The 27,352-nt window shown below is 41.9% G+C and overlaps 1 protein-coding gene across 1 annotated transcript in view; it reads right to left on the bottom strand.

The window, feature by feature from the left end:
• MDGA2 (MAM domain containing glycosylphosphatidylinositol anchor 2) overlaps positions 1-27,352 on the bottom strand; it is a 448,026-nt gene that overhangs the window by 327,128 nt on the left and 93,546 nt on the right. Inside the window, exon 3 of the mRNA XM_032214074.1 lies at positions 7,807-7,981. Within this exon, the coding sequence (XP_032069965.1) occupies positions 7,807-7,981 (175 nt within the window). The remainder of the gene's footprint in view (positions 1-7,806; positions 7,982-27,352) is intronic.

Genomic DNA, 27,352 nt, shown 5'->3' with positions numbered 1-27,352 from the left:
TCTCCACTCTCTTTTCTACATCGTGGTGACCAAAACTGAATACAGTATTCCAAGTGTCTTTGTGCATGCGCAGAACAATTTACAGTGAACTGCGCATGCACACACACTACAAAACAACATGCCAGCAGCATCAGCAGGGACCAGGGAATTATTTGGGGCATGGCCAGCCTGGGTTGCTGTCGGGTTTGTGACCCAGGCCAAAAAAACACTACTGGTTCAGCTGAACCAGGCCAAACCGGGAGCAACCCACCTCTGATGTTGCTGGATCCCACAATTCTAAACATTTTTTTCTAGTATCCAATTTCCCCTTTTGGGGGAAAGGTAGTTGAGAAGGTAGCTGTGTAACAACTTCAAAAGACTTTGGATGACAGAGATACCTGCACCTCCATTCCCCGCGACCTGTTTGCCACCAGTTTGGTGCTGTTGCAGCCCATTTGCCATTCGCTGCCACCGCCGCCCATTCAGCACTGCCACAGCCTGTTCGCCACTGTGGCCCATTCATTGCCACCATGGTCCGTTCGAGCCACATCAACCCTCTTCCCCCCACCACAATATTTGCTATATAAGACGCACAGACATTTCCTCCCACATTATTTTTTGAGGGGGGAGTGTGTTTTATAGTCTGAAAAATGTGGTAGTTGTGCTTTGGATGATGACCATCCTTGCTCTGCTTGACTTCTCTGCAGTTTTTGATACTATTGATCATTATATCCTTATGGACCAGCTCCATGGTGGATGAATTGCACTGTATTTTGCTGGATCAACTCCATATTTCAGGATCATTACCAGTCAGCAGTGATTGGGGATGGAGAGAGATCCCACTTTTAGTCCCTACTATGCCATAGGGTCCAGCGTTCTTTCTGCTCTTATTCAACATTGGAGGCACTCACATATTGTCATGATGTGAAGTATCATCAGTATGCTGATGATATCCAGTTATACATCTCTTCCTCTGATAAATTAAGTGATGTTGGTTATATCACATCTCAGTGCCTGGAGAAAATGAGGGTCGGGATGAGACTTCAACTGAACCCTGGAAGCCTGAGTGACTCTGGATTTGGGACACTGCTGTTTTTGGACTATGCCATTTTTGGTGTCAGATGTGCTACTTAATGGGGTCCTACTAGTCTCATGACCTCTACTCAAAGAGAAGGTGGTAGTTATGGCTAAGAGCATTTGAACAGCTTTGTGTGATGTACCAGTTGTACCTGTTCCTAGATCAGGAGATTTTAAGACTTTCATGTCTTGTATCTTAGTAACTCCTCAATGGACTCATGTAATGTGTTCTACATGGAACTGTCATTAAAAGAGAATATGGAAGTGTATAAATATGCTACAATTTCTAGGAGAGATGTCTTGATTCCTAGCTCCAGCAAGCCATTAGAAACTGTTAAAATAATATTATTCTTATTAATAACAGCATTGGCAAGAAGAAGGCTAACTTGGGTGGAGTGAGGATGATGGAACTGAGAATTAAGTAGATTCTCTCTGGAATTATTAAAGGTTCCCAGCCTTGGAAATAAACTATGGTCTTTCAACCACACATACAAGGAACTTAAATCCAAGATAATGAATTTGATTCAACATACTGCATTTGATTCATGATTCATTGATAGTATGAGGACTTCTGTTTTGGGTGGGTGGGCTGGACTAGAAGAATTCTAAGATCCCTTATAGCACTATGATTATGATACTTGTCCATCAACTTCTTCCTGGAACAGCATACTTGTGTTGGGTATAGGTAATCTTTGACCTATATCCTAATTGAGCCCAGAATTATGGCCATAAGTCATGTTGGTCATTAAGTAGACCATCACATAACTAGCCTGATTTTACAATATTTTTTATGATGATCATTAAGTGAATCCATGGTTGTTAAGCAAACACCTCAGTCATTAAACAAACCCATTATCAAAACCCATTATCAACAATGGGTGTTGTTGGCTGGCAACCAGAAGTAAATGCTGGTTTCTCTCGGGCATAAGCAGACACAGGCTTGGAGAGTTTAAACTAGCTATCTTATTATTCTATTGCCTATTTCATAGGAATCTTCCAAGACGGGCAGTTCATCCCTTAAAAAGACTAGATAAGATTCAGCAGCATTCAAGGGTGGGGAGGGGGTTGTTGGAGCTGGCTCCTTTGTTTCTATGTAACAATTCCAGACTAATCCTCTGTTTGATCCTTCCTCCTGACAGGGACAGTATCTTTCTCTCTTTGACAGTTTCTGCCAAGAAAAGAATAATAAATCACAGTTATGGCTGTGGGATGCTGCAAAGGACTGTGAATATGGGCCGTATGTCAAGCACCCAAAACTGCAAATGTGGGCATGGAAGGGGGTGGCTATCAAAATTTGAATCTGGATTGTAACTATTTTTTTACTCCATCTTAACTTCAAGTTAGTCAAGACTACGTGTAGTATCCTAATAGACCACATGAAAAAAATACTGATCCATCTAGCAAACAAATGCATGCATATAGGCAATTATCTTGTCACAAAGAAAGCTACATCTAAACCATGGGTATCCAACATTTTGACTTCCCTGGGCCACACTGAATGAAGATGAATTGTTTTGAGGCACATATAATATATATGGTATTGTTATGTATATAAATCATATACCGTATATACTCGAGTATAGGCCGACCCGAATATAAGCCGAGGCACCTAATTTTACCACAAAAAAACTGGAAAAGTTATTGACTCGAGTATAAGCCTAGGGTGGGAAATGCAGCAGCTACCGGTAAATTCAAAAATAAAAATAAATACCAATAATGTTTTTGAGTATTTATTTCAAAGAAAAACAGTAAACTAGCGGTGTATTCAATGAAATACTTCACTCACCTCATGATGCTGATGTCCCGCTGTGATGATGAGTCCCGTGCAGCCGCGGGAGCGATGTCCCGCCTCCTATGACACACGGTCACAGTGATTCCTATCATTGGATCACTGTTAACCAGAGGAGGTGGGACATCGCTATGTGGCTGCTTGCCATAACAAGGAGGAGGTGGACATCGTTGCAGGCGGCAGGAGTGGGGAGGAAGGGAATCGTAAGACAGCCCTGCATTACATTAGAACGTGAGGAGGGGGGACTGGTGCGGTGCGCGCTGCGCGGCAAACGGACACAGAGGGAGGGGAAACTCACAGGGGGGCACTGGGCCATTCACGAGTGTCACCCAGCGGCATGGCCCCCGCCCCTTTTCCTCCTCCATTTCGGGCAAATTTTTCACTGACTCGAGTATAAGCCGAGGCGGCTTTTTCAGCCCAAAAAGTGGGCTGAAAAACTAGGCTTATACTCGAGTATATAACAGTAATAATGCTAAAAAATTATGAACTTGTGAGGCAACATCTAGTGTCCAGGCCACATGTCACGGAATGGACATGCCTGTTCTAAACCTTCCTCCTGATGTGCTCCTTTTTATTCCTCAGCATGTTATTTACAGACGAAAGGAAGCACTTTTACACTGTTCAGCAGCTAACTGTAGACTTCATTGCAAGATACAGGGATAGTTACTAACTTGACTACAGGGGTGGGCTTCAAAATTCAGCAACTGGTTCTCTTGCCGGGTTACTGGGTGGACTTGGCCATGGTGGTCTAGTTGGCCTCCTGCACCACAGCAGGGAGCTGTTTTTGCCTTCCCCAGGCTCAGGTGGTTTCCCTTTTGCCTCTGGGAGGGCAAAAATTGCCTCCCCTGGGTTCAGGAGGCCCCCCAGAGGGGAGAAATGGGCCTGTTTCTGGCTTTCTGGAACTTTCAGGACACCAGTTTTTTCCCCCTCCCCGAGCTCCACACGGACTCTGCACTTACCTTGCATCTAAAATGGGTCACGTGGGGAGGTCCTGGGAGGGGTGGGGTGGGGTGGCCAAGGCTAGCCAGAGGTGGGATTTTGGGGGTTCTCCGAACTGGCCATTATTAACTATGGGTTTTCCCGAACCCGGGCGAAACTGCAGCAGCCCACCCCTGCTTGGATGGCTTTAAAAAGGGGTTTGGATAAATTCACAGAGGTCAGAGTTATTAGACTTGAGACTCAAGTGCCCTCAATTTGAGATCAAAAACAGTTCTTCTGCTTGCCAACACCTCAGAGGCATGTAGGTGGCTGTTCTGAGAAACAAGATGGTACATTAAGATGGGCTTTGGCCTGATCCAGCAAGGCCAATCTTATACTGCCATATTTTATGCTCTTATTCCTGATATAAAGCACATTCAGTTGAGGCAAGTCCTCAATTACACCTTCCAAATGGTAGAGCCCAAGATATGAGATGCTGTCTCCCGTAGTACTAGAGTCACATTATTTCCCATTCTTTGCTTTGTGTACCACACACACACAGCATGATTCCTGGTCTTGTGAATTTGCTGGATCAGTAGCACAAAAAGATTAAGGAAAAAATACATTCTTATGGGATCCCTTAATGCTCCTTTTGGTTCAAAATCTACTCAATTACTTCTTTTGAACAGGAATATGTCTGAGACTAGAATCCCTTTTTTTAAAGTATATTACCTTTGTATTCTAATTAAGCTTCTTTGCCTTTTAAAAATGTCTAAATTCTCCCCATCTCTAGCTCAAATGGCTTAGGTTAATAAATGAATGAAGCTTAAAGGAAGGAAAACAGGAATTTTCATGTTGTTGAAGAAGAGTGTCCTATAGGCTGAGTCAAATGGAGCCCCAATATTGTCTTATATCATTGATGGACAGATGACATCTCCAGCCGTGAAACCATTCAACCAGAGCCTAGCTATAAGGACACCAATTAAAATTTAAAGAATTCTGAGTTCAGAATATCAGAAAAGTCTCATTTCATGTATAATCTGAAGATTTGGGGCTGCTGTCAGTCTGTGGCTAAATCCTCTGCCCCCAGGCCCCTTACAACATCACTCCCAAATTATAATATTTAATTCCACCATTAGGGAATTACAATATTTGAGGAGTAACCATGCAAGCTGTGTTTAATTATTCCTATTTATTAAAATAAAACAGACTGTCCATGTGACAATTCATCAAAGCACAGGACTTGCTAAGATCAAAAACTACCTAATCCACATTTAAAAAAAAAAAAAAAAAACTCAGCCTAATCAGGTAGGGATAAGAATCACCAGGAATCATACTTATTTAATTATTAATTAGTCCATTTATTTATTTATTTATTTATTTATTTATTTATTTATTTATTTATTTATTTATTTATTTATTTATTTATTTATCTCCTTAGAAGTTGCTCACTTGCCCTAGAAATGCTCCAATTGGATGAATGTGCTTTTTCTTCCTCAGGAAGTCAATGGAAGAAAGCAAAGACCAGGCCATTGTCTGTTCTAGCAAATTGCTTTATAAATATAGTTAGCCCTCACTTAATGTCCCCAATTGGAACCAGCAATTCTGACAGTAAGTGAAGAAGTTGTAAAGCAAAACAACATGTGAACTCCTGACTTAGTGATGGTAGTTCCAGCAGTCCTGATTGTGGTCATTAACCTAAATTACCTGTGGTTCTTTTTTTAAAAAAAAAAAATATATTTTAAAAAATATTTTAAAACACTTAAACATATCAATTGAACGTTCTGTCTTAAGACAGTTACATATCGGTTAATCTTTACAATTATTGATTCCCCTCTTATACATTCCAATTTTACCCTTATTGTCACTTGTTTCTTAATCTTTTCATGTACAAGTCCTTATTTGTTCATATTTGGCCATTTGTATCAGACAATCATATTGCCTATGTTATATTGTATATACATTTCTTACCTTAATTTATCCATTATAACTTAATTTTACATTTCCCAATTTCTTGTTTCTATCATCTAGCCATTTGTACCATTTTCCCCAAACCAAGTAGTATTCTGACTCCTCCTTTCCTTGTATTTTCTTTGCCAATTTGTCCCTCTCTGCACATTCTAAGATCTTCCTTATCACCTCATCTGTGGTTCTTAAGTGAGACATCACATGTCTAACTTGTGACCTCTTGCCCCATTGACTTTGCTTATCAGAAGTCAGCTAGGAAAGTCATAAATGGCAATCACATGACTTCAGGAAGTCATAATTATTGCAAATGTGTGATGGTTGGCAAACGCCCAGATCTTGATCACATAACTGCAGGGATTTTGCAATGGTCATAAGGGCAAGGGTTGGTCACAAGCCACTTTTTAAAGCTAAATAAAGGTTGTTAAGTGAGGACTGCCTACATATCAAAGATAAGATGCCCTGCATATAACTTGGCTAAGTGTTATTTAAAGAAGCCCATGCTTTGTTTTATTTAGCTGCATATGACCATTTCTAGGTCCTCTTAAGTGGGTGTGTTAATGCAGTATTTCTTAACCTCTGCAACTTTAAGATGTGTGGACCTCAACTCCCAGAATCTCCTATGGTGACTGGGGATTCAGGAAACTGAAGTGACACATTTGGGATTGAGAAACACTGCTTTAATTTAATTAATATAGTAAATTAACTGATAACCCGGCATTATCCGGTATTTATTATAGGGTGGGAAATGTCCGGACCAAACATAATTTCTAATGTTGGATTTTCCCCCTTATCAGAGGGAGCCTCCTTGTGGAGTATCATGAAGCTATTACCACAGCAACTCCACTGTGCTGTACAGTAGAAGCCATTCAACAGTACAGTAGAAGCCATTTTAAGGCACAACAGATTGTATCTTAATAGAACACACATTCCAAGGGTGTTTTAACCCCACAGTATTTGTTTCCAGAGGGTAATTCATCTGTGTACCCAGTTTAGTTAAAATTGTTCAAGCATTCCAGAGTTAAGCTGGAACACACACAGACATTTACACGTACACACACACACACACGTGTGTGTGTATGTATATGTATGTATGTATGTGTGTGTGTGTGTGTGTGTGTGTGTGTGTGTATATATAGATATAATATATATATATATAATATATATATATATAGTGCTAAAAAAAATCATATATATATATATATATATACACACACACACACACACACACACACACACACGTGTGATGTTTTCAACATATCTATATCTATATCTATATCTATATCTATCTATATCTATCTATCTATCTATCTATCTATCTATCTATCTATCTATCTATCTATATATATATATATATATATATATATTGATTCACTGGTTTGAGAAAAGGTTTTTTTTTTCAAAAACCCAACACTTTGGAAAAAAGGTTTTGTGTAACACCACAATATTTAACTGTATATGTGAATAGAAGCACACAAACATACAGAAACATTGCTAGTAAAAGAATGTTAAAACAACTCAGATTTTATACCATTTCTTTCCTGGCACAAAAGGCATATCTGCACTTCTGTTTGTGTTCTCTCCAGAGGTTAGGGCTCCATTAATGACAGATTTATTGATTCATTGTCTAAGAAAGAAAGCTCAAGGAAAACACATCAAATGGGAAGAACATCTGGAAACTCACCAGAGGTTCGGCTTTAGCACTTGGCTGTTGGATACTATTTTAAGCCCTCCAAAAACAGTGCCATGAAAGACAAAAGTGTTAATCCTGGGGGAATTTCACTAGTGTCAATTCTTACTGGCGTGATACATCAATCAATCTTCCCCTTACACTGTGAAACTGGTGATGGCTAGATGTGAGGATATGGAGTTCAAAGTTCTCAAAAGATAAATGTCAGCCATGTTCAAATCCACCCCCACCCCCAAAAGGAATGGCCAATTCTTTGACATTTTGACAACTCGACTGACAGATAGAGTAACTGCTTTACTCCAGACTGCCAACTTCAATGCCCTCCCAGTTTAATGCAGCAGAGGAAACATAACTTAGTAACCAAGAGTTCTGGAATTAATTTACTTACAGTATACGTCTACCCTTATTGACTTGATTGCTGGGGAGCCCAAGCCGTTTTCAGCTTTGCAATAGTAACGCCCTCCTTGATGTCGCTGTATATTTGTGATCCTCAGGGTCTCATTAAAAACACTTGAGTCTTGAAACCGGTCAGAGGCACTTCCTGCTGTTTTTGTCCACCTGATCTGAGCAAGCATCAAAAAAGAGTGTTACTTTAGCTGGTCTTCTCTTCTTTTTGTAATCAAGAAACACGATACAGCAGCACACACAACATCCCATTGGGAAGACCATCAGGTCTTCAGGTAACAGATATGGAATTATTTTACTAAGATACAGAAAAAGAAAGCTATGTATGACTATCTCAATGTAATTCCATCAAATATGGGCTAATTATGCACAAATTTAGACTTGACAGGGAATGAAAACTCAGCTTGTTTTCCAGAACATCTAATATCATTGTTCTGTTATTTACCATTTTGAATTTAACAGCAATACATGGTCTGAAAGCATGCAACAGAACTAAGTTTTCTAGAATCAACATAATACTAATTAAATGTATTTCCTTAATTACCATATTTTATGGTATTTACCTGTTCAGATAGAATTATTGACCATATGTGAGTTCTCAAAGTTTGTAATATCATAATTTCCTAAAATGATAGATGAATTTGTGTGACTCTCCATTAAAGAATAAAACTAAATAATGAACAGGGATTAGAATAAGATTTTGACAAACAGCCGGATCCATAGGCTTAACCATCTCTCAACATTCACTCCAGGGTTTTCCCCCCTTGTAGACTTATGTGATGTCAACTTTAATTGCATTCCTACCTTGTGTTCAAAATAATGCATTGCCTTCTGGATTCTAAGTTGTTCATGAAGCCCTCACAGTTCTAACTCATCCTCGGGAATAGCAGTGCCTTCCAGGAAATGAAATCATCTTAAAACTTTCTCTTTTAGAAAGATGTCAGCTTTGCAACAATGTTTATGACCACAGGCAATCTAATAAAAATTACCATCATGAGAAACATTACATCAAATATTTTGTATTATCTGTAACTGAATAGATACTTGCACAAAGCAGTTAGCCAAGCTGGTATACCCTATCTTAGTAACTCTCACTAAGAGAAACTCAGGTGTCAAATTCTTAGCCCTTCCTAAGTCTCCATGGTCATGTGGCTGGCATGACTAAATGTCAAAGGCACACTAAATGCTCTTACCTTCCCACCAAAGGTGGTTTCTATTTTTCTACTTGCATTTTTACATGCTTTCGGATGGTTGGCAGAAACTGGGAGAAGTAACAGGAGCTCACTCCATTATGTGGCGCTAGGGATTCGAACCACCGAACTACCAACCTGTCTGATTGACAAGCTCAGTGTCTTAGCCACTGAGCCACTAAGTCAAATAAATGAGTTCTGCCAAATAATTCAGCATACATGTGATACAGCCAGCCTTAGAAGAGGGATTCCCTGCCCCTCACCCATATTTCAAACTGTCAGGATTTTCTATTATTAAACTTCTTGTCATAAGCAGTTTTAAATCATCTGAACAAGGAATGTCCTGCCAGATAAATGCTTAATATGATATCGGAAGGTTTGTGTTGTTCTCCTCCGCTACGCAACTTCTCCTTTATGCATTTCCTACTAAATGCATGCATGGGAACTACAATTTGGAATAACCACTCTCTTTAGAGTTTAGAAGGCAAGAATGGTGAAATTATTCAATAAGGCATTTCATTTGGATTTTTTTTTTAAATCCAAATCCAAAAATCCAATAAATGGAAGCAGTGGGTGATTTACCTGGATTCTTATGTTTTTGCATGACATAAAATGGAATTTGTGCAGAAGAGATTTGTTCACTGGTACAGTGATTCTCCACCATCCATCACTAATGACCATCTGTGGAGGTCAGGAACCAGGCCTGATGAGTTTGGCCTACAGTGATCTAATCTGTAGCCTCCAAAATGCTGCTGGTGCATGGTTATTATGCAGTGGATACCTCGAAGAGGTTTTGAAAGGCACAGCCAAAATTTTAGGGGAGTCACAAGAAGTTCTACATATTGTTTCCATTTTTCTTAAAAAGCAGAGGTATCTTCACTTTTTTATGTTTTCACACTAAAAGTGAAAGGATTTGATTCATTTTATTCACATTATTTCATTATATGCCATTTTATCAGCATTGATGTTTAGTGAGCTCATGGATAAACCTTCTCCAGGATGATCTATCACCAACCTGGCTCCTCAGATTACCCGCTGGTGCAGTCATAACTGCTGTAATAATCTATCCACTTGGCTGCTAGTTATCCTTTTGTCTTTCCTTCTATGTTTCCCAGCATGATAGACATCCAAGAGAACTAGATATTTGCAAAATATGTCTAAAACAAGGCCATATGAGCTGTGAGTGCCTCCACCTGTATACTGGACCCGTGTCCCTCCTGGCTGGTTGCCAACAGCAGTGAGGTGACACGAGGCTGGATCCAGGCGGTTATAACCGCCTCCCTTCGGGAGGGGCACTTCCCCGCCGCACTTAAAGCGGCGGTGGTGAGACCCCTCCTGAAGAAACCATCTTTGGATCCAGCCGTTCTTAACAATTACCGTCCAGTCTCCAACCTCCCCTTTCTTGGGAAGGTTGTTGAGAAGGTGGTGGCCTTCCAGCTCCAACGGACCTTGGAGGAAGCAAGTTATCTTGACCCCTTCCAGTCCGGCTTCAGACCTGGTTACAGCACAGAAACCGCTTTGGTCGCATTGACCGATGATCTCTGGAGAGCCAGGGATGGAGGCCATGCGTCCATCCTGGTTCTCCTTGACCTCTCGGCAGCTTTCGATACCATCGACCATGGTATCCTTCTGCGACGACTGTGGGAGGTGGGAGTGGGAGGCACTGTTTTGCGGTGGTTCTCCTCCTACCTCTCGGACAGGTCGCAGTCGGTGTTGGTTGGGGGGCAGAGATCGTCCCTGAGGCCCCTAACTTGTGGGGTGCCGCAGGGTTCGGTCTTAACCCCCCTACTATTTAACATATACATGAAACCGCTGGGCGAGATCATTCGGAGGCACGGGATAAAATACCATCAATACGCGGACGATACACAGTTGTATCTGTCCGCCCCGTGCCAACTCAATGAAGCGGTGGACGTGATGAACCAGGGTCTTGAGGCCGTTAAGAACTGGATGAGAGCTAACAAACTGGTACTCAACCCGGACAAGACCGAATGGCTGTTGTGTTTCCCTCCCAATAATTTGGCCAGTGTTCCATCGCTCAGGCTGGGGGGTCAAATTCTACACCCCTCAGATAGGGTTCGCAACTTGGGAGTCCTCCTGGACCCACAGCTGACTTTTGACCACCATCTGTCGGCTGTGACCAGGGGGGCATTTGCCCAGGTTCGCCTGGTACGCCAGGTGCGACCCTACCTGAACCGGGAGGCTCTCACAACAGTCACTCAAGCCCTTGTGATCTCTAGGCTGGAATACTGCAATGTGCTCTACATGGGGCTGCCCTTGAAGAGCATCCGGCGACTTCAGCTAGTCCAGAATGCGGCCGCACGAGTGATAGTGGGCGCACCTCGGTACGCCCACATAACACCCATCCTCCGCGAGCTGCGCTGGCTACCTGTTGATCTCCGGGTGCGCTTCAAGGTGCTACTTACCATTCATAAAGCCCTCCATGGTAGTGGATCTGAGTACTTGAGAGACCGCCTTCTGCCGATTACCTCCCTTCGTCCCATCAGATCGCACAGAGTGGGCCTCCTCCGAGTCCCATCCGCCAGTCAGTGCCGACTGGCGACTACGCGGAGGAGAGCCTTCTCAGTAGCAGCTCCGACCCTTTGGAACGATCTCCCCGTAGAGATTCGCACCCTCACCACAGTCCAGAGCTTCCGCACAGCCCTTAAGATCTGGCTATCCCGTCAGGCCTGGGGATAAGATCTTCATACACCCCACCCGAATGTTGAATGAATGTTGTGTTTTATTGCTATTTTTATTTGTACCCACATATTATTTTATGTCCTGTCTTGCACTCCCTTCCCATGAGTTGTAAGCCGCCCTGAGTCCCCTCAGGGAAAAGGGCGGCCTATAAGTGACAATAAACTAAACTAAACTAAACTAAACTAAAATAATATAAATTGAGTCAAGTGAATTGATTTGTCCTATCATCCAACTTTTTTCTATTTTCCAGGTTACATATGATGGCATTCTTGGTAGTCTTCTTCAACAATTTAAATGCATCAATATACTTTCTATCCAGTTTCTACAGATTCCAACTTCTTTCACAGAGTGTCGAAGGAAAATAATTACCTATATGATTTTGCAAATAAAAACATGTCATGATATCTGAATATCTTTTTAAGACTTTCATATTTATCATATCAAATACTAGTCAGTGACATGTTTTTTTATTGAATGCTGCTTCTTTTCCTATGAGGAGTCAATCCTAAAAGGTAAAAGCTATTCACCAATATCTCCTTAGCAGTTCTAAAGCAGGTTCCTATACCTGGAATGAATAAATATAAATCATAATTCTATGTTATTGCCAGGCTTCTCCTTCTTCAGAGTTAAATTTTTGTGCTCACAAAGTCCAACAGGGAATGCCACTGCTTGCAATATTTTGATTTTTGTAGGTAAGACACATCACAATTGTCTGATTTTCCCCTCAAGGCCTTCATGCCTGCTATAGTCTGTTGTGCATTTCTTGTCTGCTTTTCCCTCTAATACTGATGGTTCACCATTTGAATATCTTCATTATCAGTTCTAAAGCTCTTTATTTTATTTGTTGTCATTAGTTTGGTCTTTTTTCATATATATAGGTTTAGTACCATTTCCCCCACTATTCTCCTTGACTTTTATTAGCAGACCTTACATATCCTTTACATTTTCAGCTATAGGAGTAGTGCCACCAGCATGTCACAGGTTATTTACATTTCTCCCTCAGTTTTAGAACCACAAAGTCTTCTTCCAATCCAGATTTCCTTAATTTGACATATAGATAGTCCTTGACTTACAACCAATCAATTAATGACCTTTCAAAGTGACAATGGACCTCCCCAGAGCTATGTATGTACTGTTTAGGAGTTAAAATGATTCTACACATACACCGCCCTGTGGTTACATGGTTAAATTTTGGCCATGTGGCAGTCAGTTGGCCTTCACTTTTGCTTGCAGTGTCTTGTGGTCATGTGAGTGTGTTGTAACTTTTTTGCTGATTTATAACAAAAAAGGGGGGGAGTGGATTTGTTTAATGACTCTATCATTCAACATTACTCATTTACTATTGTTGTTAAATGTTACTCATTTAACAACAATAGTAAAAAATATATAGCAATAGCAATAGCAGTAGACTTATATACCGCTTCATAGGGCTTTCAGCCCTCTCTAAGCGGTTTACAGAGAGTCAGCATATTGCCCCCAACAATCCGGGTCCTCATTTTACCCACCTCGGAAGGATGGAAGGCTGAGTCAACCCTGAGCCGGTGAGATTTGAACCGCTGAACTGCTGATCTAGCAGTAGCCTGCAGTGCTGCATTTAACCACTGCGCCACCTCGGCTCTAGTAAAAAAAATATATATTTGTTTGCTCCAAATCTGGTTATGCGATATCATGACATTATTGTAATAACTTAGGATCGTAAGTTGTGCTTTCCTACTCAAGCGCACACACACACACACACACACACACACACACAAACATGGGTATAAGGAGTCTTTATTAAGGCTTCCGAGCCTAAATTGGTATTCCCCAGAAATTCCCTGTGCCATCACCAGCTCAACCCCAATGAGTTCCACAGGCTACTCAAATGAAGCCAACACTAGGCAAAAGCAAATTGCCAAGGCAAAGGAAAGTTCTGAGACAAAGGCAAATCCACAGGCAAAGGCAAGGGCAAAACCTGAAGAGACACAATCCAAAGTTCAAGGCAAGAACGCACAGCAAGAACACATTGTTCCCAGCATCATCGCCAACTGTCTGCTGTGCTAAATAACGAGATACACTATCTACATACCCCTGTATCCCACGGTTGGTGCACAGCTACCTGAACTGCACTTTTAACAGCTGCGTAATCTTTCTTTTTTTCCTCTCTTTTTCTTTCTTCTCTCTCTTTCTTTCTTTTGTATGGGATATGCATGGGATATGCATGTGATTGAGTGAATGATCCCACTTTTTATTACCTATTATTGTTGTATTTTTGTGTTTTAATTACTACATGGGGATTGTTTGGGTGAACGGATGAGTGTGTTTGATTCGGAGGACCTGTCGAGGAACGCGGGGGTCGTTGGGGTGGTCGGGGGAATTACAGACACGGGAGTGGGCCGGAGCATTATGGTCGTAACAGGGAGGGGCAGGTATGGCGGGGACTTTAGGGCTGGCCATTACCAGGGAAGGAGGGCTCGCTACGTTACAGAGATCCCTCCTTCCGGCCCTATGAGTCCCACTCCAAGGCCAGATGGCGCGAGTAATCAGGACCCTGGTCTCAGGCTGCTGTCGCTAAATGCCAGGTCTGTAGTTCACAAGGCTCCTCTCGTCCGGGACCTAATTTTAGACGAGAGGGCAGACCTGGCATGTATTACTGAAACCTGGCTGGGCCCGGAGGGAGGAGTCCCCCTCGTAGAAATGTGCCCAGAGGGTTTTCAGGTGCTCCATCAGCCGAGAGCTCAGGAAAGGGGTGGGGGTGTGGCCATTGTTATCCGAGAGTCTCTAGTACCTCGTAGGATCCCTGCTCCGGAGCTTGTCGGGTGTGAGTCCCTGCTGGTGAAGTTGGACCTCAAGGGTCAAGTGGGCCTGCTGTTAACGTACCTGCCTCCCAACAGCATTGCAGCAGCCCTCACCTCGCTCCTCGAGTTGGTAGCCGAGGTGGCAATTGAGTTCCCCAGGCTTATGGTTCTGGGGGATTTCAATTTGCCTTCGCTCGGTGAACACTCTGATGGAGCGCAGGAGTTCATGGCTTCCATGACAGCCATGGGCTTGACCCAAGTAATTCGGGGCCCAACCCACTCGGCGGGTCACATGCTCGACCTCGTATTTCTTTCGGAGCAGTGGACTTGTGATCTTGGTCTGAGGGGTAGTGAGATCGTACCCCTGTCGTGGTCAGACCACTACCTACTGAGGCTTGACTTTCGGAGACCAAACCCCACTGTAGGGAGGAGGAACCGACCAGGTGGTTTCGCCCCAGGCAACTTATGGACCCTTTGGGATTCCAGATGGAGCTTGGGGTTATCCCTGATACCCTCGCCTGCAGTCCAGCGGAGACTCTGGTTGCTGCCTGGAACTCGGCAGCGACGGAGTCTCTTAACCGGATTGTGCCTCTACGGCCGCTCTGAGGCAGTGGATCCAGGAGGGCCCCTTGGTTTACTGAGGAACTCCGGGAGATGAAGTGCCGAAAGAGACGCCTAGAGCACCAATGGAGATCCAGTAAATCCGAATTGAACCGAGCACTTTTAACATCCTGCATCAGAGAGTACATCCGGGCAATCAGGACGTCAAAAAGAACTTACATTGCCACTCTGATTGCTTCCGCTGAGTCGCGCCCAGCCGCCCTGTTCAGGATAACCCGTTCCCTCCTAAATAAGAGGGATACGGGTGATCCTTTGCAGGGCAGGGCTGAGGACTACGTCCAGTTTCTCGCGGATAAAGTTGCTCGGTTTCGGGCGGACCTGGACTCCAATCCTGCAGAACCAGTCGAGGCACTAAGGGATAATCTGCTAGGTCGTCGCTGGATTGATTTTCAAGCTGTTACCCCTGAGGACGTGGACAAGGCTATGAGAGCTGTAGGTGCCTCCACATGCGTGCTGGACCCGTGCCCCTCCTGGCTGGTTGTTAACAGCAGAGAGGTGACACGAGGCTGGATCCAGGCGGTTGTTGCCGCCTCCCTTCGGGAGGGGGTCTTTCCCCCCGTTTTAAAGGCGGCGGTGGTGAGACCCCTCCTGAAGAAACCATCTCTGGATCCAGCCGTTCTAAACAACTATCGTCCAGTCTCCAACCTCCCCTTTGTGGGGAAGGTTGTTGAGAAGGTGGTGGCCTTTCAGCTCCAGCGGTCCTTGGAGGAAGCCAGTTATCTTGATCCATTCCAGTCTGGCTTCAGGCCTGGCTACAGCACAGAAACCGCTTTGGTCGCATTGACCGATGATCTCTGGAGAGCCAGGGACGGAGGCCATGCCTCCATCCTGGTACTGCTTGACCTCTCTGCGGCTTTCGACACCATCGACCATGGTATCCTTCTGCGACGACTGCGGGAGGTGGGGGTGGGAGGCACTGTTTTACGATGGTTCTCCTCTTACCTCTCGGACAGGTCGCAGTCGGTGTTAGTCGGAGGGCAGAGATCGACCCCTAGGCCCCTAACATATGGGGTGCCGCAGGGTTCGGTCCTGTCCCCCCTACTTTTTAATATCTACATGAAACCACTGGGCAAGATCATTCGGCGGCACGGGATAAAATACCACCAGTATGCGGACGATACACAGTTGTATCTGTCCGCCCTGTGCCAACTCAATGAAGCAATGGACGTGATGAGCCAGGGCCTTGAGGCTGTTAGAGACAGAATGGGGGTTAACAAGCTTGTACTCAATCCAGATAAGACCGAGTGGCTGCTGTGCTTCCCTCCCACTAATTGGCCAAGTGTTCCATCTCTCAGGCTGGGGGGTCAAATACTACACCCCTCAGATAGGGTCCGCAACTTGGGAGTCCTCCTGGACCCACAGCTGACTTTTGAACACCATTTGTCAGCTGTAACCAGGGGGGCATTTGCCCAGGTTCGCCTGGTGCACCAGTTGCATCCCTACCTGAACCGGGAGGCTCTCACAACAGTCACTTGTGCCCTTGTGACATCTAGGCTGGAGTACTGCAATGTGCTCTACATGGGGCTGCCCTTGAAGAGTATTCGGCGACTTCAGCTGGTCCAGAATGCAGCCGCGCGAGCGATCGTGGGTGCACCTCGCTTCACCCACGTAACACCTATCCTCCGCGAGCTGCACTGGCTGCCTGTTGATCTCCGGGTGCGCTTCAAGGTGCTAGTTGTCACCTATAAAGCCCTTCATGGTATTGGATCTGGGTACTTGAGAGACCGCCTACTGCCAATTACCTCCACTAGGCCAATAAGATCCCATAGATTAGGCCTCCTCCGAATTCCATCAGCCGGTCAATGCCGACTGGCAACTACCCGGAGGAGAGCCTTCTCGGTGGCTGCTCCGACCCTATGGAACGAACTCCCCATGGAGATTCGTACCCTCACCACCCTCCGGACCTTCCGCATAGCCCTTAAAACCTGGCTGTCCCGACAGGCCTGGGGCTAAAGACTTCAACCCCACCCGAATAGTATGATTGTTGCGCTTTTAACGATGTATTGTCTTCATGTGTGTAACTTGTTTTGTCCTTCCCTCCCCCTGAATTGTGAGTCGCCCTGAGTCCCCTCAGGGAAAAGGGCGGCATACAAATAAAGTATATACAAATAAAGTATACATATAAATAGCCAGCTTCTGGTGCATCCCATCAAGAGGGGCGAGGGTGCCTCCTCATGAGTAATCTGGCTGACCTTCACTGCTCCTGTCTTTTTTCTGTCCTACATGTTCTTGGATCAGGTGCAGAAGGCAGTTCCTCTTCCTTGTCGCTGACCAGCTGCAGCTACATGCTTTCGCCACCTGAAGCCTCAGGGCTGTCCTGCAACTGTGCTTCAGCCAAATCACTCTCAGGTAGCTGCTTGGAGTAATTGGCCAAATCCCCTCCAGATGGGCCTGGAACTGATTAATCCTCCTCCGACCTGCCATCTGGAGAGGTATGTGAGAGCCGAGGTGGTGCAGTGGTTAAATGCAGCACTGCAGGCTACTGCTAGATCAGCAGTTCAGCGGTTCAAATCTCACCGGCTAAGGGTTGACTCAGCATTCCATCCTTCCGAGGTGGGTAAAATGAGGACCCGGATTGTTGGGGGCAATATGCTGACTCTCTGTAAACTGCTTAGAGAGGGCTGAAAGCCCTATGAAGCGGTATATAAGTCTACTGCTATTGCTATTGCTATGTACTGAAGTGTCCAAGGGAATCATTGCATAATTTCAGTCTCGGTTATGTCTATAAGTCAAGAACTACATGTATAAACTGAATAAATAAGAGATGAGTATATAGCTTTGTCATACTCCTTTAACAATCTGAAGCCAAACTGTCTCACCATATTATCCCTATATTGTGTATAGATTACACATGAGGATGTTGAGATGGACTAGGATTCTTGTTGTATTAAGCATATTCCACAGCAGAAGAGGATCAACACAAAGAGCTTTCTATAATCAACAATGGGCATAATGACTTCTGTTTTTGGTATTCTGTGGCTTTCTCAACTTGTATCAACAATCATGTTTCTTATTCCTCAGCCTTTTCTAAAGCCATCTTGAAATCCAAGCATGTCCCCTTTCATGCAAATTTCAAAACTGAGTTGGTTGATCCTAACAAGCATTACTTTTGATATCATATGAAATTAAGGTTGCTGTAAAATAACTAGTTCCCTTTTGGTTTTGGAATGCAGATTCTTCTAATCTTTGGTATATAGGGGAGTAGTGGGTTTCCAATTTTTTACTACTGGTTCAGGCATACTCCCGCACAGAAGTGTCTGGGCGGGTGGGCGGAGCCTCCCACCACTGCTACTACCGGTTTGCCCGATCTGGGCTGAACTGGGAGCAACCCACCTCTGCTATAGGGATGGTCATGACTTCTTTTAATATGCTGGTCATTGTTCAAATTTTCTGGTATAATTTAAATACATTGAAATCACGGGTTTTTCTTCTGTTGTTTATCATTTTTCAGTTGAGATTTCATCCATTTCTGTAGCCTTCCAGTTTGGCAATTTGTTAATCTAACATCGTGTATATTATTGGATTGTTCTCCCTGCTGCTTTCTCTAATCACACTGGAGAACATTTTAATGAATCTTCTAAATCCATTTCCATTGGTATCTGCATCAAATTTGTTATATATAGCTACCTTTCACAGATCGTAAAGACTTGTCACTACAGTTGACTCTCAATCACTTGCACAGTTTACAACACCTTCTTTCCCCCCCATTAAATACAGAAATACATGTTCTGCCTCGAGACATGTCGAAAAGGAAATCTATGAAAGATCATCATTTCATATTGAAACCCTGGGATTGGAACATTTGCTTATTTACTCTTTCCTTTGAAACCCCAGGTTGCACAAACTAAATATCACACTACTAAAATAATTTTGAAGGAATTTACTTTGTTTGGAATTCAACTAAATGTCTGCTAAACTTTGTATTTAGCATCTAGCCTCTAATATAGAAAAGAGGAATATATGGGTCAACCCAGAGTACTTGTTCACCATTGCAAACTGCAGGATATAATGTAGATCAGTTTGTATAAAGTTCTATAGACAGAAAATGTCTATTGCAAATGACACAGCATGAAGACACTGGCCGCCCATAGAGTATAACTGTACAGCTGGCCTCTCTTCATCACAAGATCATGCAGAGAGAATGATAAATATGTAAAGGTAGCATGGAGATCTGTTATCTTCCTTGATTTTACATGGAAATGATTGCAAAATAACCAGGACCTTAAATCACTAGCTTAAATCAAACATGAATACTGAATGATTGCAACAGTAAATCATCTTTCAGTTGACAATACTGATTGTTTACGGTAGGAATGAAGGAAAATGAATTTCATTCAATGTAGAATTGATGAAGGCAGGAAGATACCATCAAGAAAACACAACACTGTTATTCTCAAGCCAGGCCGCAGTGAGCCTGAAGATGAGGCTTAGAAAAAAGTGTTTCTACTGGCAGAGGATATCATGAGCAATATTCCTCCACTTAATATCAAATAAGGTATTATTTGAGAGCCCAAATAACATTTTAGGAAGAACAATTCTGCAATTCACTGCCATTGGATGTGATCATGATACCCAACAATTCAAGCTTGACTACGTTGATGGACACAACAATGCTGTATTTTGCCAACTTCATGGAAGTGTTTTGCCATTGCCTTCTGGGATTTTTGGTCGTCACAGATGTGCTTATAGTCATTTTGTTGATCTCTAATCCTATTATTAATCTTCCAAACAATATATCTAAGCAAAGAAATACTGTCCAGGTGCTTACAGAGTTGGTTTTGAAAGGGGATTAAATAAATGCATAGACATCAGTACTATACAGATGCAAACTGCATCTTAATTCACAGACTGGATATCAGATACTTGCAATTAACAGTGAAAGAAGTCTAGTATTCATAGAATCATAGAAAGGACCTTGGAGGTCTTCTAGTCCAACTCCCTGCCCAAAATTGGACAAATTGTGTTAATAATTATTTTAAATATGTAAAACTAAATTTACTAACATAACTAAGTAACACAAGGAACTAAATGAAAAATGCAGTTAAAAAAGAAAAAAATATTAAAATATTAAATATTAAAATAATAAAGATATTAAAACATGTGGGGAAAACATCCCCCCTCCTCCCACAAAAAGGGAAATTACAAGAAAAATAAATATCTCCCTTCATCCCTAGCAAGTATATTCAAAATTTAAGAATTTATCCTTGTCTCTTAAAATACAACCAAGTACATATTTATTCCATATCTCACCCTATTTTCTATAAACTTATTTCTAAATCTTCAGTTATCCTTATTAATCAGCAAAGGTACAGCAAAAATTAACAAAAAAAAAAAAATACCTAACAATCTAAGTATATAATCCCCCATTCCATTTAATCTAAATCCTCTCATCCCTCTAGTTAATAATCAAAATCTAATCCCAATTAACAATTGAATGTTTCAAAAAATTAAAAGCTATTAAACATGACCAGAAATAATAATCTCTTATTGTCAGACCCAAACCCAGAGATGACACAGTGAAATCCAATCAAGTTCAATCCTTTATTTGCTTAAACCTAATGAATAGAATCTTGTCAAACTAAAGTGGTAACTTTTTTTATCTGTTATATATATTCTTTTTATGGTGTGGCTACCCTGAACCTCTTTCGCCCCCACACACCCAGCTGAGGATTATACAGTCTCTTAATTAGGGGCTTTGTCTGGAAAGGTTCTGTGTAGCCAAAGAACTCTCGCTCTACTCCTGCACATTCCATCAAAGCTATTTACATATCAAAAGCAATAATGTGAATATTACAAACCAATCCATTACACCCAGTTGAACATTTCACAAAAAGCACTATCCCAATCAAGATAACTAATAAGCAGAACCAAAGATGATGTTGTTAGTTGCAAAGTCATGTCCGACCTATCGCAACCCCATGGATGATGTTCCTCCAGGCCTTCCTGTCCTCTACCATCCCCTGGAATCCATTTAAGCTCATGCCTACTGCTTCAGTTACTCCATCCAGCCACCTCATGCTCTATTGTCCCCTTCTTCTTTTGCCCTCAATCTTTCTCAGCATTAGGCTCTTCTCCAGTGAGTCCTTCCTTCTCATTAGGTGGTCAAAGTATTTGAGTTTAATCATCAGGATCTGGCCTTCTAAAGAGCAGTCAGGGTTGATCTCTAGGGCTAATCAGTTTGATCACCTCGCAGTCCAAAGATAATGTCATTATTTAACCATGATCAAATAAAATAATTGTGTATTTTTCCACCCCACATTCCTTAAGCCCGCTAAATAAAGTTCTAACACCTATTTTCTTCTGCCACTTGTCTCTTCTCTTGAAATGCTTGTCAGAGGTGGCGCAGTGGTTAGGGTGCAGTACTGTTATCTGCAGTTCAGCGGTTCTAATCTCACCGGCTCAAGGTTGACTCAGCCTTCCATCCTTCCGAGGTGGGTGAAATGAGGACCCAGACTGTGGGGGCGATATGCTGACTCTGTAAACCGCTTAGAGAGGGCTGAAAGCCCCATGAAGCGGTATATAAGTCTAACTGCTATTGCTATTGCTATTCTCATCCTCTGATCTGCTGCTATGGCCCACTGGAATCACTGATGGAAGAACTCATTAAACTTTGCAAGCCAGAAGATGAGTAGTGTTTGAAAGATCACAGACTGCAACTCAGCCTACTAACTTACTTGCCACTCCCACAATTTACCCCCACTCCTGCAAAGAAACTTAAAAGCAACCCAAGGCCCTCATTTTTTAAGCTGTTGTGGGATAATTGTTTGGTTTGGGGAAAATTAAAGAGAACGGGTAAGGAAATAACTCCTTTCATTTCTGTTCCTATTAGTCACAAATGAGAAATAAGGAAAGATCAGGAAACATTTCTGTATACTTTGGTCAGGTGCACCTCTCTCTTTTATTAAATTTAAAACTGCAGATAAAATGGAGATCTCACTATTTCAATCACTAGCTGCAATGATTCCGTCCAAAAAGAAGACTAGAAGCATATTTTTTAGCTTCCTGAAAATCCTTTGAATTTTCCATGCTTCTAGACTTCCAGTAAACTTCCTGTGTGCCCACAAAACAATCCCATAATCTTACAGATTGTTCAATTTTAATCACATTGACTCTCATAGTAGATATTGTAGGAGGAAAGCAATGTTACTGTATGATGTCATTCAGAATACTGAATTCCCAACCCAGCAAAATCAGTACACTAATCAATAGAATCCAATCAATTCCCAAGGAGAACTTATTAAAAGACAAGAGCACAAAAACTGGATATTGCTGGTTTTCATCCATAGTTACAAAAACAAACCACTCAAATATATTAATAAACTTCAATACATAAGGGAAAAATGAGTATTGTACTATTAGTAACAGTTCTCTCGTTGCATATTATAGACAAACATTCAATTAAAAAAAAACATCAAAAACAATGAGAAGCAGCAAGACAATGATACTAATATGAGAAGCAGACTCTGCAAGTAGCCCTGGGGTATAGACCAACACACCATCGTAGGTCCCAACAAACTCATACACAAGGTTAAGGGTGCCATCACATGTTCTTCCTGTAATGTGCCATCATGTGTAAGCAATGCTCCTCTAGAATATATGTAAGACTGCACAAAAAAATAATTGCGCACAGATTTGACATCAATACTCAAAATGAAGAAATAATAGTAGGAGAACATTTTAACTTTCCAAGGCATTCCATTACAGATTCTCAAAATAGCAGTTTTGGAACAAATAAAGTACACCAGCATAATTGAATATGAGACAGCTGAGCTTATACACATCAATAGGCTTCAGGCTATCTCAGAAACTCTGAACAAACACAATTTAAACACACATACACACACACACACACACACACACACACACACACACACACACTACTCACACACACTACAATTGCTAGTTGATAAGGTACCTGAAATCCATCCTCCATGAAATCCCCATCCACATAACACCCCTATCTTTCACCTCTACAATATCTCATCCAAATGTATTTAAATTCCATATCAGTTAAGCCACTCCATGCATTTGAAGCAATGGGCTGCAGCTCAGTTCACAGAAGCTTATCCCTTCTAAAAATGTGTGAGTCTGTGTTAAAAGGTACTACTTGCCTCTTTGTTATTCTTGATTCTCATGATGATAATGATGCTTAAAGGACTGACATTTTTTTCTTTGCTTCTCCCTATGCATAACCGTACATGTAACTGCTTAGAAGTCAGCTTCGTTTTAGCCTCCAACAGTTCTGAAAGAAATGGGATTCTCCTTTTCATGAAAAGCTGGCATTTTCTAATCCCGTATTTCTCAATTTATCCTGTATTTTCATTCTCTATTTCTTTCAGGGCTAATCAACTCTCATTAAATCGCCTTTTCAGATCACCAGTTTGACAATATGCTTTGACAATGTGGTACAAGATAGTCCCATGGTCCTCTTGGGAATCTGATCTCAGGGCTTTTTCTACATGCACTTAATTGTCTAATGAGCCAGGTGAGATGCAGAAGCTGGGCAGTGGACTCGTGACCTCAAACCAGATCTTTGTTTTCTGACATGTGTTGAAGTATTTGCTGCACCACCAACTGAAGTCATTTCTGACAGTGATGAATAGCATTCCATGGTAATTACCCCGTGAACATATGTGCTCCTTTGATTCAAACAAGTAGCTTCTTTGGGAGTCACAGCAAACAGGGGAAAGCCAAGATTATACAAAATGAATTTCTGAGCATTCATTTCATATTGATACCTCTACATGTCTTTCATTTATTTATTTGTATTCAACTTTTCATTCACAGAGTTTGAAGTAAGTTGCATTGACATCCATCCCATTTCATTCTCAAAATGATCTTGCAGGATGGCTTACCTTTAAATGTCAACCAATGCATCAAGGGCATTAAGCAACTCTTGAGGCTGCATGGAAATTTGAACCTGAATTAGTTCCATTCTTTTCTGAGATTTGTAAGATTTATTTCCACAGAGCATAGAGTCCCTTCTCCCCACCACAAGCCAGTTTGTTAGGCTGGGCTTCAAGATAATAATTGACCCAAAGTCATCCATTGAGTTTCCATGGCATGAACCTGGATCTAAAAACCCAACAACACACTGTCACTATATTGCACTTCTGAGCCATAAAGTGACAACTGCTCAGAGTTGTTTTGTTAGATGGCAGCAAAAAATAAATAAATAAATACATATACCTGAAGAAGGTAGGGTTTCTATTTGGAACCCCTTTAATTCATCACAAACACTGTTCACTACTGCAGTTGATCCATGCAAGAATCTCACATCCCATTCTTCCCAGGCTGAAATACGGGCAGATTTCTGCTTTGCATACTTCAAATATTTTTAAATTGCAAATGTAAAATAAAACCAAATAGCAATAACACTTAGACTTATATACCGCTTCCTAGTGCTTTACAGCACTCTCTAAGCGGTTCATAGTGTTAGCATATTGCCACCAACAATCTGGGTCCTCATTTTATCCACCTCTGAAGGATGGAAGGCTGAGTCAACCTTGAGCCACTCTATCTATGCTTATTCAAAAAATCAGTTTTCAGTAGTTCTTTTTTCTCTAGCAAAATCTATATCAGATCAAAGTCCTAAAGTGAAAATGATGAGTTAGTATTTAAAAGAATATTACATAGGCAGATAGCAATTATTGGCATAAACCTGATGCATTGGCAATCAATTTTAAGATGCAAGAAAGAAATTGATCAGCCACTAAAAAGATTCAATACAGTATCAACATAATATCCATGAGTGTAACAAGATGGACTAGAAGTGATTTCCATCGTTAATAGATGAAACTATTAACTATTGGTGTTTTTTAAACTTTTTTTTCTTTTCAATGAAAACATTTTAAAAAACATAACTTTGTAAAGAAAATACATCTTAGCAAAATGGAGGCTGCAATCTTCCCTTTATTCTACACTTCTTTTAGATATGACCTGGGTCAAACCCAGTTCTGGGGTGAAATGCTACCGGTTCGCAACGGTTCACCTGAACCGGTAGTAAAAAAAATGTTACCGGTTTGGGTGAACCCGTATTTCTGACAATCAGCTTGACATGCAATTTACATTAACTAGAAAGAGGATTTCCTCCCCCCTCACTGTTCTACATACCTTTCAGACCTCCACTCACCTGCCCAGATGTCATCACATCCATTTTTGATGCTCTGCTTGCATGGAAGGTCCTGCGCATGCATGGAGGTGGGTGGCACATGCTCACATTTGCGAACCGATAGCGAAGGTAAGTAGATTTCACCCTTGACCCAATCCATTTATTTGCCTAATCCTATCAGGACAAAATTAACCCTCTTTGCTCCAGACAAAGATACCCCACTCCATTCTAACTAAACTAAAGAATAGATGCTTCCTTACCAGCTCACAGTACAGCCCAACAGCAGCCCTGCCACGGGAACTGCAACTGTTTAAAGTTATGATGTCAGTTAAAATGAACCAAAAATGACACAAGCAGTTACTCCAGAGTAGTTTCTTTATTGTTGTTCACCTATAAACAAGAACCTTGCTAGACTTCATCACAAATCTGCATAACCATTAAATGTTTCTTTATGATGTTTCTTTACCTATAAAGATCAGAGTTGTGCAAGCCAGGGTATTCCTTGTGATATTTTATGGATGTGAAAGATGGCATTTCAAGAAAAAAAAAATGGAACAGTATTGACACCTTTGAACGTTGCTGTTGGAAAAGATGCCACATGATACTGTGAATAGCCAAGATTCATTCTTTTGACAGGTGTATGCTTAAACAGAATTATGCCTAATTTTTCAAAAGAGAATTTTTCTAATCAGATGCTCAGTACATCATAACTGTTCTCATTTATTTGGGGTTTCCATTTCGCCCCATCATTTCTGTAACTCTTTCATCTTGTTTTAAGTCAACGAGGAGAATATTTTCCCCCCAAATTGTATTACCTTAATCTTGGGGGGAAAAGGGGGGGGATGTGGTAGCTCAGTGGCTAAGTTGCTGAGCTTCTCGATTAGAAAGTTAGCAGTTCAGCGGTTAGAATCCCTAGTGCCACGTAATAGAGTGAGCTCCTGTTACTTGTCCCAGCTTCTGCCAACTTTAGCAGTTTGAAAGCACGTAAAAATGCAAGTAGAAAAATAGGGACCACCTTTAGTGGGAAGGTAACAGCGTTCCGTGCACCTTCAGCATTTAGTCATGATCCCGGAGACGTCTTCAGACAGTGCTGGCTCTTCAGCGTTGAAACGGAGATGATCACTGCCCCCTAGAGGTGGGAACAACTAGAACATATGTGCGAGGGGAACCTTTACTTTTACCTTTAATCTTGGGCAATGACTGTTTAAAGTTATGATGGTGATGAAAAACTAACTAATACTGGTGTTGCCACTACAGTGAATTAGTGCATGTTTTCCTGTGCCTGACCCATTTTTCTCTGTCCTCGCAGAGCAGATGGATAGTTTAAACATGGGATTTTTCTTCCTGAGCTACTTTATTGTGCAGCACAATCCTTCCCGCAAAAGTGCTATCCACTAGTTAACAAGCTCAGCACTCTGATATTAGCTAGCTCACAGCTGCTGCTTGTAACTGAGGAGACTTTAATCACTTTCACACCTTCATCTTTTGTTTGTCTTCTAAGTGTCTTGGGGCTCAGAATCATTTATATGCTAGACAAATAGTTGTGCTACCACATTCCTTTTAATGTGTATTTCCCACTGTGTGCCTGCTTGCTCTCTTGCAATCCCTTCCTCTCCAAAGAATGCAAATACAAACATTAATTTTCTTCTTGGTAATTATCCCAGGACATGGGCATTTCAAAGAGCAGGGAAATGGGGGGAAATGAAAGCTGAACTAAAAGTGATAAACGCAGTTGCAGTCATGTGATTTCCCATTTTGCAATCATGTCACTCAGCAACCAAGTAACTAGTTCTCAATTGTGGTCATGAAATGAGGACTTTTAATTTTCATAGTTATTGTTAATGTTGGAGGTGAGTGGTGTGGTGGCCTAGAGGTGGAGCTCTCACCTCACAATCAGGAGGCTACGAATTTGATCCTAGGAAGAGGCAGATATTTTTCTCTTTGGGCATGATGAGAACATATCTGCTGAATAAAACTCCGCATTGGGGACAGGAAGAGCATCTGGCCAGTAAACACTCAGTTCCACTCAGTTGCCCAGACTCCACCCCACAAGGGATTATGGGGTCAATAAAAGTCGATGATTGTTATTTTTGGAAGAAAGTAAATTTTTGTCCAAATGCCTTGCAC

The sequence above is a fragment of the Thamnophis elegans genome, chromosome 1 (genome assembly GCF_009769535.1).
Source record: "Thamnophis elegans isolate rThaEle1 chromosome 1, rThaEle1.pri, whole genome shotgun sequence".
Taxonomy (NCBI): Eukaryota; Metazoa; Chordata; class Lepidosauria; order Squamata; family Colubridae; genus Thamnophis; species Thamnophis elegans.
The sequence above is the reverse complement of the archived record's forward strand: the minus strand, read 5'-3'. Positions and strand labels throughout refer to the sequence as shown.